Source organism: Diceros bicornis, chromosome 23 (assembly GCF_020826845.1).
Source record: "Diceros bicornis minor isolate mBicDic1 chromosome 23, mDicBic1.mat.cur, whole genome shotgun sequence".
Lineage (NCBI taxonomy): Eukaryota > Metazoa > Chordata > Mammalia > Perissodactyla > Rhinocerotidae > Diceros > Diceros bicornis.
This window is the reverse complement of record NC_080762.1, coordinates 12,640,913-12,656,400: the sequence shown is the minus strand read 5'-3', so window position 1 is coordinate 12,656,400 and position 15,488 is coordinate 12,640,913. Positions and strand designations below refer to the sequence as shown.

Genomic DNA, 15,488 nt, shown 5'->3' with positions numbered 1-15,488 from the left:
CTGCACGCAATGTTCATAGCAGCTCTATTCATAACTGCCCATGCTTGGAAGCAACCAAGATGCCCTTCAGTAGGTGAGTGGATAAACAAACTGCAGTACATCCAGACAGTGGGATATTATTCAGTGCTAAAAAGAAATGGGCTATGAAGCCATAAAATGATGTGGAGGAACATTACATGCATATTACTATGTAAGGGAAGCCAATATGAAAAGGCTACATATTGTACGATTCCAACTATATTACATTCTGGAAAAGGCTACGGAGACAGTAAAAAGATTAGTGGTTGCCAGGGATTAGAGGAGAGGGAGGGATGAATAGGCAAAACACAGAGGATTTTTAGGTCAGTGGAACTATTCTGTATGATATTTACAATGGTGGATACATGTCCTTATACATTTGTCAAAACCTATGGAAGGTACATCACCAAGAGTGAACCTTAATGTTAACTATGGACTTTGAGTGATAATGATGTGTCAAAGTTGGTTCATTAATTGACAAATACACCATTCTGATGCTGGATATTGATAGTAGGGGAGGCTTTGCATATGTGGCAGGGAGGGGGTATATGGGAAATCTCTGTACTTTCTCCTCAATTTTGCTGTAACCCCAAAACAACTCTAAGAAAAGTCTACTTTTTAAAAATGTGAAGGAATTATTAACTCCAGGGAAACAAAAAGTTATACAAAAGAGGAATTGCTGTTATAACTCCTTCTTGGCTCATCCATAAAAATACTTATATTGTCATAAATATTATTATATTGATAGAACCAAATTTTTGAGACAGGTATACAGCACAACTGGGGAGAGAAAGGGAAGTATGTGACATAGGAATACTAATTCACACCTTCCATAGTAGAAATCAGTAGATAATGTTTAAATGATGAATAATGTTAATATGAGTATAATATTTATAAAATGAAAGTAAATACTTAAATAGTTTTAAAATGTGAAAGTGATTGCCTTTCAACAGAGTACTAGGAGATGGAAAAACTGTGGACAAGGAATGCTTTACGGTAATTATAGTATTTAAAACTATGTGTAATTAGTATTCTACACAAAAAAGAAGTAATATAGCAAGCAAAGAAATAAATATAAGAAGTAATAAAATATAGTACTTGTCATCTAAACCATAAAGCTCAAATGCTCTTTAGAAATAAGAGGTCTGTGTTGTAGGTTGAATTGTGTCATCCTCAAATTCATGTGTTGAAGCCCTAACCCTCCAGTATCTCAGAATGTCCTTTATTTGGAAATAGTGTCATTTCAGATGCGATTATTTAAGATGAGATCATTAGAGTAGGCTCCAGTTCAATCTGACTGGTGTCCTTATAGAAAGGGAAAATTTGGACACAGAGAGGTACAAAAGAAGAATGCCATGTGAAATGAAGGCAGAGCTCACGGTGATGCCTCTAAAAGCTGTTGGTTGGCAACCTGGCCCTCGTACATGGAGGGCAAGGAGTGACTGAAGGAAGGCAGACCACTCCAGATTGGTAGGAGGCGGATTTAACAAGTAAGGGAATTTATGTATGACGCTTGTCTTGGGCAGCCTCAAGATGAATAGATCTCCACACCTGCCTGCCAGAATCTTCAAAATTTCTATAGAGGCTTTAACTGGGTTCAGTTACATATTCAGTCCAGGGGGTCTCAAAAACACCTTGCTCTCTCAAGGCTACATCCTTGAAACAGCTCCTAGTGTGGGAATGGTGGGTGGGACGTCCATTCCAAGGACAAGGGAAGGAGTGAGGAGCCTCCAATCGTCCAGGTCCAGTTCACAGATCAACCTGTAGTCATGTCCTTTCAATGACCTCCTCCGACACAAGCCAAGGAATGCCAAAGATTGCCAGTACACCATAAAACACCTGGAGAGAAGAAAGGGACAGATTCTTCCTCACAGCCCTCAGAAGGAACCAACTCTGCCTACACCTTGATCTCAGACTTTCAGCCTCCACAACTATGAGACAATAAGTTTCTGTTGTTAAGCCACCCAATTTGGGGTACTTTGTTTCAGCAACACTAGGAAACTAATATAGTCACAATATTCAAAGAAGAACTACAAACAGCACAGTTGTCTACGAAATCCATCACAACTCCATGCTAATACCTTTGAAACCTGGGGGGGGGAACTCAATTAAGATACCATCCAATATATTCCCCTGTTATTAATTCCTCTTAAGAAATTAGCATTAGGAAAGAAAAGATTGTCTTTCTTGGGAATATGGTATGTTTCCTTTTTTTAGGTAATGATCACTGTATTCCCATTGTCCGGTGTTTTCCCTTATTACCATCTAATCAGTGCTGGATTGAGTGACCAAACAAGTCACTTACTCATGTCTTTGTTTCCTGGAGCGCTAACTACTATCTATGTTTTTTGGCTCTTATTCTTTACCTTTGTTTTAATGGTGTGTGCACTTTGTCATGACAAGTCTCTTTTTTTGGCAGTAGTTAGGATAAATAATTAGTAAATAGGTGAACACTTCTCATCACCACAGCTCTAATGGGCAGCAGACCCAACCTATATCAATGCTTTTCGGAAGTTGCCTCTGCTGTTAGGGTGACCAACTAGCCTGGTGTGCCGGGACAAGGGATTTTGAAGGACAAACAACTTTCATTGCAAGATCTGGGACACTCCCAGGCATAATGGGACAGTGTCCCAGACATAATGGGACATTGACCTATTTGAATGTCTGCTATATCTTACAGCCAACAGCCGTATTCTCACTGCCAGTGCTATAGGCTCTGGTCTCTGAGGTAATGATTTCCCCAACAAACATGCATAATTGTTTACTGATTCGTCTAGTTTTATATGAGAAACAAATCCTGCCTCAACAGATGAGGAGCAATAATGCAAATAACCATGTTTTCAGTATCAGAAATACCTCCTTACCATTCTTTCAAATGGAAGCTCATGACTTCCTATGAGAGACGGAGGTTTACTGAGACCTTGAGCAATATGCATTATATATCACCAGCTATTTCGGAACCAGACTGTCTTCTTACTGGACTGTCCAAGTCCATTAAATATCACCAGCTATTAGGGAACCAGACTGTGTTCTTACCGGCTGTCCGCACAACTTAGTCTTTTGTGGTCGCCCTTTTGAACGCTCCATCTTCCTCATAAACCCTGTAACTTATCCAGTTTGCTTTGATAACAAACACATTAAATGATCGAGATTCTGAGAAAGAAACAAATGTTATTGCTTTTTCATGATTGCCCCTGCAAGCCTACCTATGGACCTGGTTCTTCTGCTGCCCCAGGATAAAATACATGGCAGGCCTCCTATTTTTGTGATTACTCTCAGATAATAAAAAGTCATACAAAGTCACTGTAGTTCCAAATATAGTCTCTGTCCAAAATTAATACGGCTGTTGGCAGTATAATACAAAATGCAAAATTCGTTCAAAATTAAACTTCTCCCTTCCTATAAGAAAGGATTGTATGCTCAGTATTTAACTTCTTCGGTCTTTACTAACCTACCTGCTCCCTAGCTCACAATTACTATCTGAAATTTCAGCTTCCTCCATGCTTGGAGCAAGAAAATGGAGAAGAGATAATGTGGGGGAAAGTTCTTACCTGAATGGGTACTACCAGAATTTAGTGGATGATGAAATTGATTCTTTCTCAAGACTCTTTTCTGAGTTTTTCAGAGACCTGAATTACTTTAAATATCTCACCTGTAGGTACATGGCTTGGTTGGCCTATCTTCCCTACTTACTCTATCACACTTCCTCCCTTAGACCCTGGGAATATGTGGCAGTATAGATTCAGCCATTATCATATCACCTTCTAGTCTTCCTGAAAGCATTGAGAAAAAGCCCATCTTAGCTCTCTCTCATGATGGCCCATATCTGTTCCCAAGGATCATTACCTTAGATCCATCATATATAGCAATGCAGTTTCGTTCCAAACATTGCCTACTTTTTTTCGGCCACTGAGCAGGTAGATCCAGCTACAGGCTTTATTTTGAGATTTATCAGGCTTGAGCCAGAAACTAGTCTGCTGTCTCTCCCAGGTACCAAGGGATACTTTGAAGACTTTCTCAATAGCCTGGAGGAGAAGAGAAATTACCCCCATGTCCCTAGGGAGATGATGAGACTCCTAGCACAGCTCTCTCCAAAGGAATCCTCTTTCCAATCTCCAAATTCCCTGGCCACTTCAACTCAACCATTTTGTATGTCCAGTATGAGTAGGTGGTTCAAGTTCACAAAACTTGATTTAAGATATTTTCTGTGTAAGATCTGCCTCATCAATCTAGCACCTCATTTTGGAGTGAGAGAGTTGGCATCTACTATATTGTGGCTCTATCACTGAGACTGAAATAATTCCATTTTCCACCACTGACCCTCCCTGTTAGAAGTCATTTTCCCTCATGACTTGCTGAATAATAGAATGTTTGATGCATTCCTTCTAGCCATTCTCTTCCTGGAAAACATTTGTCCATGTGCTATTGATAGCTCTGCATTTGTGGACGTGATCGCAAGCTCTCTAAGTGCTGAAACTCTATCTTTTATTCCATTTATCACTGCACATCACCTGCCATGCTGATCTTCATCTAAAGAGTTATTGATCTGCTATCCCCACCCTGCAAGATTTTGCTTTTGATATTTCCAGGCAATATTATGACCAATTTTACAGTAGGAGTTGACAAAGTTGAAAAGACCCTGATTTGCTAAAATAATAGGAAGGGTACGAGGGAAAGGAATATTGTGTTATTAATTGCAGTCTTACAAATTTTAGCATTAGCCACAACATTATCTTGAATTTTGCCAAGTTGAAGTATAACTTTAATATTTAAAATGTGCAAAAGGTAAATATTCTGAGGGAGAGGAAAATAGCAAATTTAAAATAAGATGAACTTCACTTAATAAAACAGTGTAAATCACTCCCTTTGTAATATTTACAAGTCCTAAAAGGCAAAGATTCTTCAGTGTTACAATTAATGTAAATCACTTATAATTTTACTAATAAAATATTTTATTTATTTTATTGTAGTCAGGCAAACTTTCATAAGTGGAATCCATAGACATAATTTTCGGGTGGAAATGATATCTTTACTTTAGATGCTTCCTTTCTGCCTGTAAAATACAGTATGGGAAGGAAAAAAAAAAACCATATTTCCAATCAAAACAAGTTAGTCCAAATAAGCTAACTAACATTTATAAAGTAATTCTTATCCTTATAAATTGCCTTCTTGCAGGAAACAGACCTTATCCTGACTTTTAATATTTCAATGCACCGATCTTGGTGGATGGAGAATGGACCAGGATGTACGGTGACATCAGTGACACCCGCCCCAGACTGGGCCCCAGAAGACCATCGCTACATCACGGTCTCAGGGTGCTTTCTGGAGTACCAGTACATAGAAGTGGCTCATAGTTCCCTGCAGATTGTCCTCGCAGTAAGTGTTGACAGCCAACCACTCCTTCTAGTGCTTCCGGAATTGCTTTATTTCTGTGCAAACTCAGTGCACGCAAATGGAATCTGCGGGTAAAGTATGGCTATTTGCTTTTTCCTAATTAATGCCACTTTTAGTAAGGATTTGTCAGGCTAAACCAGGCCATGCCCTGGACTGAGTGTGCCGATTTTCTTTGGCAATCAGTAAATAGACTGGCATCTTCAGCATTTTATGTAAGAAATCCAACCAATCAAGGTTTGATTACTTGGCTTTTGGTAGAGTTTTCCAAAGATTCTGGAAGGAAGATCAGAGAGTTTTCACAACTAACTTGTTACAATGCCCAATTTGTAAGATTTCAATAGATATTTTCTCCCTCAACACTTCTTTCTGGCTGTGCTGCTAGTCCTGGAATTCTCCATTTGCCCTATCTACTTCTTCCTAGATTTCCCTAAGGAACCATCCATCACCTTCTATCGCCTCTCATTTTTTCAAAACAATTCAGCTTTTCTATAAATTCTACTTCTAAACTATCATGCCCCTATTTTGCACAGTATTATGCTGATAAAGATTTCTCCCTCTACCAGGAGTCAGTAAGAGTTATAAATAACTCCTTTGTGTTTGGTATTTGTAAAACATATTTGTATAATATATGCCTATGTTATATAAAACATATTATTTTACATTATATCACTATGACAGAGAGATAAATAACACACCTGTTTCTTAAGAAGAACTTTTGCTAAGGCTAAATGCATAATTTTGTGGAATTTATAAAGTTAAGGCAACTTTATTGTATATGTCTCCATTTATTTATTACAGATCCTATATGTACAGATCTAACTATATTTTTCTTAGACTCCATGTAGATCTGCAATTGATGTGCCTAGTCTTAAAATTAACAAATGATGATGTAGAATCTGATTTTTACTTCTTTCTTTATTTAATTACTTTGGGAATGATGCTAACTCACAATTATTAAATAACAAAACGTAACAGGTTCTGGGTAGAATGGCTCCAATTAGTTCATATAATATTCTTCTGGAATTAAAAAATCTATGCAAGTGTGTGTTTATTAGATTATATAACTAATATATAGTTATCAGATTTGTTTAAATGAGGACTATATATACACACACGCACACACGTTTATGTAAATTGCAGTATGCTAAGTATGCTATGCTAGTAAATACTTCCCAAATCTCTGTAACTAAAAATCACACAAGTTTCTTGTTGGTCAGCAGAAAATTCTACCAATTACTGTCACCACTGTCACAAAGGAAACAAGTCTAATGGGGCAGCCACCATCTCATTCATCGTGAGTAGCCATGTCAGAGAGCAAAGATAGATGTGGAGTGTTCCCATTGGCACAAAAATTCTCCTTCTTCGGAGGAGAGGCTCATTGTTCACAGTTCATTGTACAGAACTAGTCACGCAGTCCCACCTAATCACAGAATGGCCAGGAAGGAGGGAGAACTGTAAATATTCAGAGATCAGCACAAATTATTTCCACAATATTTGAATTATGTTCTTAGCTAAAGCACTGAGCGATCTCCCTTGAATACGTGCAAGCTTAATAAACATACGAGCACTTAATAAACCTTTCTATATAGTTTTAAACTCTAAAACCGTTCACTTTGATTATCTTGAAATAAAGATGTTAGATTTGATGGGATGGAAGTAGCCATTTCACTATTTAAAATCTATTTAAATGAAGTACTCATTCTCACATAGGAAAAGTAAAATACCTCTGGGATTTGGGGACAGATAAAATGTCTTCATATATGTGTCAGAGAGGGGTTTTAGATAAAATATTCCTTTGTTGGAACTCCCCCTTTTTTACTGTACCCACATGTTTTGGAAAACTTCCACTTGTATGTCAAGGATGGTGTAAAGATATAGTTTATGTGCATGGATAGTTATATGAAACTATTTCAGAGAGTTATTTGAATTCATATATGTATGTATAAATTATATTCACAGATTTATTAAACTCCACATAAAATTTTGGCCACAGGTAATTTGCTAAAAAAACATTTGGACATGGAAGCATATGTTGAGGCTGTGATACCACCCAAAGACAAAATATTTTTACATAAGTAAAAACCATCTGTAAAGACAAAGAGGCTAGAGCACAAAGAAGATGGATGTAGTGTCCCTAAGAGCAGATGTGACCGATATTTCAAGCTGCTGGCTCTCACTTCTGTCTACATTGCCCCTAATTGTGTGGAAAAATGGTTTGAGCAAACCATCACAGGATGTAGCATCTTTGCCTCTCCCCTTGCCACCTGTTCTTCCTTTCAAGGGGCATTTTTCTTTTGCAATGCCAAGGTGGATCACCTGCGAGTAAGTTAGCAACATCGTACCCAAGCCAATTACTTGGAGAAGTTTCAACACACTTTCTGTCTTTGGGATGGCTATTGTCTAGCCAGCCTTGAGCTGAAAGCATCTGATGTGCAGAAAACTTAGCAAATCTTAACTAGAGTTTCAGAATGAAAACCAAAATGGGGCTTATTTTGAACAATTTGCTCTGCCTAGTTATTGGAAGCCTTCCAACTACGTTTTCCTACAGTCATTCCGATCTTTTCTGCTGTCATGATTAAGAGATGAAATAGTGTCTTGAATCTCTGCTCCTCCCCTTTTTGTGTTACCCAAATCATCCTCCTAACAATCCAATGTTCAGCTCAGTCCGGTCCAATGAACACTCCCTGAGTGCTTGTCTCCTGCTGGCTTCTAGAGAAACAAATGACAGGATCCCTGACCTTGAGGATGTCAGAGTCAAAAATGGAGCGAGGGTCCTCAGGGTACAGATCAGGTGCAAACAGGCACATTCCGGGGCTGTGGCAAACAGAGAATACAGTTCGTGCAGTTTATGGCATAATCTTGGCTTCTTAATTCCGTCCTGCTTTTCGTCAAGTCAGCTCAAGTCTCGCTCTTCTCATTTTTACCCGTCTTTGAAGCTGCCCTCTCTTCCAGGATATCTGGCTTAGATCTGCTTTCATAAACTGCTGCTCTCCCTGCTGCTGCTCTTGATTAACTCCAAATCTCTCCAGCTCTTTTCCTCCATCTTCGCTGAGCCTTTCTTTCACAGATTCCTGACCCCCGGCACGCCTGTCAGCCAGTTGTTCGGTTTTCTGCCAATCAACTGCTAGCTGATTTTGAAATTAGCATTCACAAAGCCTACATTTGCATCACACATACATAAGATATCTCCCATCTACAGCCAAAGGAAGACGAGTATAATATCCATGTAATTGGGAAGAGGTGCAATTAATCACACAGCCTCCAGCAGAGCACAACGGACCGCTAGAACCCCATAATGATGAGCCAGGTGTGAGATTTCCAGCTTTCTCCCGCTCCAGCAGCATTTTCTTTTAGTTAGTATCAGATATCACATTCAAAAGGAATACAGGTGTGCACAGTTTTAATAAAAACAAAAAAAAAATCCACACTTACAAGATAGATCAAATAAATGTGTGTGGGGAGAGCCACGGAGATCAACCAGAGAGATGGTGGCGTTCACATGACAAAAAAATTAAGCTGATTTCTTCAATGAGGGATTGCAACTGCACAGGTTACTAAATGTGTTCACAGGAATGAAATCTTTTGACTTGTGTAACAGTCCGGTGAGGACAGCAGAATAGGTTAAAAACCTTTCCCAAGATTTCTTAGCTAGTAAATAGAGAGGATGGACCTGATGGTGTAAGTTTTTCTCTGGTACCGAGGATAGGAAATAGGTTTCAACCTGCATACCAGCTCCAGCTGATGGGTAACAAATTCCTGAAGCCCCAAAATACAGTTCTTCAGTGGCAAAGAATGCCAGGATTTTGAATTAGCTAGGTTGGCCATGGGTGAGGGGAATGGAGGTGTGTGTGCCTCCTATTTGTTATACACACATTATACCTCACTTCCTGTAACCAACACAATGAAAAGGGAGGATGTTATACAAAGGAATGTAAATAAATGAAGCTTTAAGGGAAAACATTTATTGCAATAACTGAAGTAACTTTATATTTAAAATCTATGTTAAAATTCCAATAATTCATTTAAAAGAAGAAAAACAAATATTTAATCTCTCTTTTCTCCGGCTACCTCCAGCGGACCAATATTTCTAAATTTAACATAAACCTCTCAACCAAAATTGCTGGGTTTTGTTTTGCTTTATTTCCTTTACTTCTGACACACTTCTAAGTTTATAGCAGATTGACTATTAATATTTTTAGGAGACCAGCAGAGGATATTGGTAAAAATGTAAATAAGCTTACTATTTTCCACAACTATTAAAATTGACTTAGACATTGTATACAAATTAGCAGGGAAGTCACAGAAGACTTTAGAAAAGATTCTAATGCCTGGTGCACTGTTCATAGCTAAAAATAGGTTCACAGTCAAGTTCATCCTTGAGTTATATCTATTCCCTAATTCAGAGAACTGTACTTTTTAGAGTGCATGGAAATTATTGTTCAACAGATTGTGGTAAAAATTTTTTGAAGATAAAATATATGCCTTCAGATGGATGAAGTCACAGATGTTTCCACTTTTACCCAGTTAATGATACATATTTGCCATTTGGCTTGCTGAGACTTGCCTAGGAACACAATTGGTGAAGACATTTTCCAAACTTTGAATGCCTTTATCCAAGTTGATTTGGGGTTGTGTTGGGAGTGATGCACGAGTATTTCTTTGGATGTTGCTGAAGTGTATGGTGCATGGATGACAGTGAATGGCCTTATTGCTTATGCTGCATTTTGACTCCTCCTTTAATCTGGAAATACTTATTCACAAACAAAGATGCAATTGCCAAAGATTTGGGTCCTGATTTTCAAGTAGCCAGGATATTGCTCTTAAAGTGGTAAATAGTAAATCTAAGTTGTGAACTTGCATTGTTTTAAAGGGATGGGTGGGCAAATGGTACGAGGTGATAACCCTCTACTGCTGTATTCAGAAGTGAAATGGTTGCCATGTGGATATTCTTTGTTACATTTATTTGAATTGAAAAAATTAAGACAGATTTTTTTAAGAAAAATATGTTTGATTTGATTGATTTGTTTTACAATGAAAAATGATTTAGCCATTTAATTTATAAGTTATTGGGTTTGCCATTTTTAATAAACTAAATTAGCCAGATCTGCAGCTCCACAGTTTGATAGAATATTCTCAAAGCACATGATTTTTTAAAAATTGACAAAAATATTATGTCAACAAATATGAAATTAACTAATATTTCAATATTTCCCACACTTTTTTTTTATATACATCAGATTAATCTAGGTGACTTTAAGAGAAAGAGTTAGGAATATAATTAATGGTCATTTATTATGTCTTGCTAGTGTCTTTGGCATATTTCCTGGAAATTGCTGTCGCAAATTGGGCAATTTCCAATTCTTTGCTTTAAGTGAAATTGAAGGAAAAACAAATAGATTTGTCAGTTGGTAAATTATTTGAAATAATTTTTATGATACATGATTATGTAAATTGTGGCACACACCTCAGAAGTTTCAGGAGTTGAGTGATGTCATTATAACAAAAAGCCTCTAATACTTCCCATTTTTTAGAGAACAAAATTTTTTCCATGCTTAAGTGTAAAAAAAAAAAAGAAAACTAGAATAGAATTCATGCAGAACTCTGCTTCATTCTAGTAATAATAAGAAATGCATTTCAAATAAAATTTTATTTTTGTACATAATGATTTTGATCAACATTTGTAGTAGACTATCTTGTTTTGATCGATTGTGTAAAATCATATTTGTGGGGATAACTCAAATAAGAATACATTTTTATGTTCTCAACAACAACAAGAAGATAAATATGTGAGGTGATGGATGTGTTAATTAACTAGATGGTGGGAATCCTTTCACAATGTATATGTATCAAATCACCACGGTGTATGCTTTAAATATCTTACAATTTTATTGGTCTGTTATACCTCAATAAAGCTGAAAAAAAAGGAATACATATTTAACACAGTCCTTTATGAACATGGGAAAGAAAAATAAAATTTAAATTTATACACATTTAATTTAACACATATCCATGTTTATATATTTGCATATATAGTTGTGGCAGAGAAGTATAGAATGATCAATATAAAACTTTCAAATAAATAAACATTACATTAGGAAAAAGTTCTGTGGAAGCACTAGCATGGAAATATTAGTTCAAAAAGAAAAGGACCTACATAAAATTTATGATCATTATAAAAGAATATGTATATGTGTTTTTTAAATGAAAGAAGGTGAATTTCAAATCACAATGGTATTCAAATTTCATTGGATGTGTTTAAAAGAGTAACTAATATTCAAAATATATTGATTTTTTTAATATTTTAAAAATATGTTTTTCTCTTTAAAATATATTTAATCTCTTAGTAATTAGTCTCTTTAAAATATATTAATATTTATAATATGCTGAAATAAATAGTCCTTTTGCAGCCATTTAAACTAATTATGAAAAATATCAAACATGAATTTCAAATGTTCACAGTTCTCAAGTGCATTTTTTTTTTTTGGTGAGGAAATTGTCCCCGAGCTAACATCTGTTGCCAATATTCCTCTTTCTGCTTGAAGAAGATTGTCCCTGCGTGAACATCTGTGCCAATCTTCCTCTACTTTGTATGTGGGACGCCACCATAGCATGGCTTGATGAGCAGTGTGTAGGTCTGCACCTGGGATCCAAACCCATGAACGCTGGGCCGCTGAAGCAGAGCACATGAACTTAACCACTACACCACCAGGCCAGCCATTCAAGTGAATTCTTTCAGGACATAGGGAGTAGAAATTCTTCAAGGCCACTACTCTGAATCACTGGTTCCCAACGCCAGCCGAGAATAGAAATTATTTGCTTACTTATTTAAAGGATTGCCATAAACATGACCTACTTCTGGAAATTTTGTGTCCTTAAGCATGAGGTAGGGCCTAAGTGGGTGTAATTTTCAAAATTTTCACTGGAAATATTGCTGCCTTTCCTTTGTTTCCACTACTGATCCCTTTATTGTCCTGAATTGCTCAGAAACACATGGTGTGTGGTCAGGAAGATGATTGTGTGGCACCATATGGTGCCACAGCTCTGCTTGCTCCATCAGCTCCTTTCTGGGTCTTGAGAGTCATTTCCCTTCCAGCACTGCAGAGTCAAGCCCATCACAGAACTAGCCTGTTAGCAAATACTGAATCTGTGTGCCTAAATTGTGTCTACTGTATCTCCACACTAAAGAGTGAGTTGAACTGAAGACTGAGCTGGAACTGAAAATAGTCTTCTGATTTCTAGCCCAGTGTCCAAGACTGTACAACAGTTTTCTTCTCAGGACAAAACTGCTTGCTGCCTGCTGGGGAAATGGACAGAATGACGAGCACTCGGCTTCTTTCCTGGCTCCCATGATGGTTCAATAGTTTTGCAGCTTGGCTTCGAGTATTATACACGCTGCTCCAACTCTAATTCTCCGGGGTGCTCAGATATACAGACCTACTTGTCCAAAAGTAATAACCCAATAAGTGAAATAAATGTGATTTGTCCTGTAACACCAGAATAGTTTATTCAAATAGTCACAAAAATATGAGAAGAAGAACCAAATCACAATTGTGAACAGGGGATTTACCAATGACAAAGTTACTGATATAGGAGAATGAAGGTGGTAAATAGAATCGTGAAAGGACATTTCTTGGCACAACTGAGTGCTGCAAAACATATAAATAAAGGTCCACAAACTAATTTTAGAACCCCCACTAGATTTAGCCCTGAATAGTAAGAAATATCAAGACCTATTGATACTTCTGAAAATGGGTACATATTTAACTTCCTAACCTATTCTCAATTCCTCTAGAGAAAAACAAAGTCATTTGAATACTCTGCCTTCAGAATGTAACACCCTGATGCCTTATCCACAAATGTCAATCAAGTTTTGGTAAAAACAAACCCTGAAGAATCAGTTATCATGCCCTTTATTTATTTTGCTTTATTTCTGAAAGGTGCACTTGTAAATTGGTGACTAGCTCTGTGAGTTCATGAACAAGCAGAGTGCAAGAACTTGAACAACCTCTAAAGTCAAATTAAGTCTAAGATTTTTTGCCTTTAATATTCTCTGGTATTCCCTACATGCAAATTCGAAAATATAAGGTAAAATATTCACAGTCTGGGAGTAACAATCCTTAAATCTTACACCCAACTGTATAATAAACTATTTTGTAATTATGAACTAAATGAGATAATGTTTAAGAAATTGCCTTGAAAACAATAAAGGTGGTAGTATTATTTATTTTCTCCTTAGCTCAGTTTCTTGCATTGCTCATTGAGAATACTATTATTCTTTCAGGCTAATTCACAGTGATGTGCAAAAATGAACTAAATCCTGCTAAATTTACTTACTCCCCAGATAGAACCGTGATTCTTAAAGCCAGTGTGATACTATTTAGTGTACTGACACACTAGCCTACACAGGGGCCAATTTTATCCCATATCAACCATTATCATCAGTGTACATATCCACTTCTATATATAATGTTGGAAGCGCTTGCTTACCCCCGAAGCATATCACTTGATCTATGAGAATGCTTGGAGACATCATGGAATAAAAATACCAAGACATTTAAGATGGTAGTGAGGTTTATACGCTGTAACAAATCACCAGTAATTGAGTTTTCTTTAATAATATGAGATTTAAGTTGAAATTGTCTGCATAGAGTATTGTGCAATGAAACATGAACAATCCTGTTTCTTATATTTAATTTTATAATTATAAAATTATTTCAGAATTAAATAGTAAAATATACTAAATCATAAATTATTTCAGAAAGAAATAAGTAAAGTATATATAAATATACTAAAATAGAGTATTTTTTGAAAAGCATGACAAGCTGTTGGCCTTGAACCAAAGGTTACCATCTTCTTTTGTGATGTGTATCATTGTCTTGTAGGATGTCTTTCCAGTCATGATCAATTATTATGGTAAATTTTTTTTAAGAAATAAGTCTTTGATGGCAATTTCCTCTTCACAGGAACTTCTAAATACAGGATAGATAGAATCGTAATAGTAAAATGTGTTAGTGTTTTCAAATAACAGCAAGGCATTCTCAAAGGAATGATGTAGAGATGATTTATAATGACAGCTATAATATGAGGGATAATTTATTGTTTAGCATGTTCTACTTGAGTGAAAAGGAATAAAAATATGGGCAAACACACTTAAGCTAAATAGTGTTTACACGGTAGAAAAAGAGCCATCTGTAATACTCCTTCTGTACCTTTACTTTACCGATCCCATAAATAGGATTTTAAATTCTACTATTCTCAACCCACACATTCTTCTACACAACTGAGTATATGACTCGTAGTCCTCATTATTCTCTTGCCTGTTCCAGTCCTTGTGGGATCCTGGCTGTACTTGTCCTGACTCGGCCAGTTGTTCCTCTCTGACCTTTGTCCTGACTCTCACCCATTGTAAAAATCCTCTCAAGCAGTAACCCTGAGAGTCAAGAACACAACTTTTTACACACGTGTTTACCACTTGTGATCTTCTCCTAACTTTATTCAGAATATTTTATTTTATTGTACTTAATGAAGCAGCTATTTGTCACATGAGTAGCTTGGTTAATGCTAATTGCAAATATGGCTCCAAAGTCAAGATTTGAATTAGAGAGTATCATGGCTCCAAGGATGTTTTGGGTTTCTTTCTCTCTTCTTTTATTCTGAAATGTCTGCATTGCTCTACTCTCCTTATCGATTCTCAATCTCTCTACCTCAAGTTTGATCAGCTTCTTATCAGCAACTTTACAAATACAAATTGTTCCTTTTACCTCTCACTATCCAGGGTCTTCCAGTCATTTATCTTCACTTTTCCTACCCCTTTTCCGTAACTTTCTGATTTCTTCATCACAGAATTATGGGTAGATTCTCTCTTTTTTTAATTTCCAAACTTCACAAATAATTTTTGCTGTAATTTCATGCCATCTTATTAGTCGCATGCCATGTTTAATTTGATTTAGTCCTAATGTACTAAGCATGTTACAATGTAAACAAATTTTAAGTGAAATTATACTGTGAGGTACAGAAAATTCCATGTCAGTGATTCAGTAGATGTTCATGTATTCATTTTCACCAATGTGCCTATT

The 15,488-nt window shown here is 36.6% G+C and overlaps 1 protein-coding gene across 1 annotated transcript in view; it reads left to right on the top strand.

Annotated features, from left to right (window-relative positions):
* Positions 1–5,197: 5,197 nt before the first annotated feature.
* The window catches only part of NKAIN2 (sodium/potassium transporting ATPase interacting 2), a 157,803-nt gene continuing 147,512 nt past the window's right edge, over positions 5,198–15,488 (top strand). Inside the window, exon 1 of the mRNA XM_058566365.1 lies at positions 5,198–5,394. Within this exon, the coding sequence (XP_058422348.1) occupies positions 5,227–5,394 (168 nt within the window). The 5' untranslated portion in view covers positions 5,198–5,226. The remainder of the gene's footprint in view (positions 5,395–15,488) is intronic.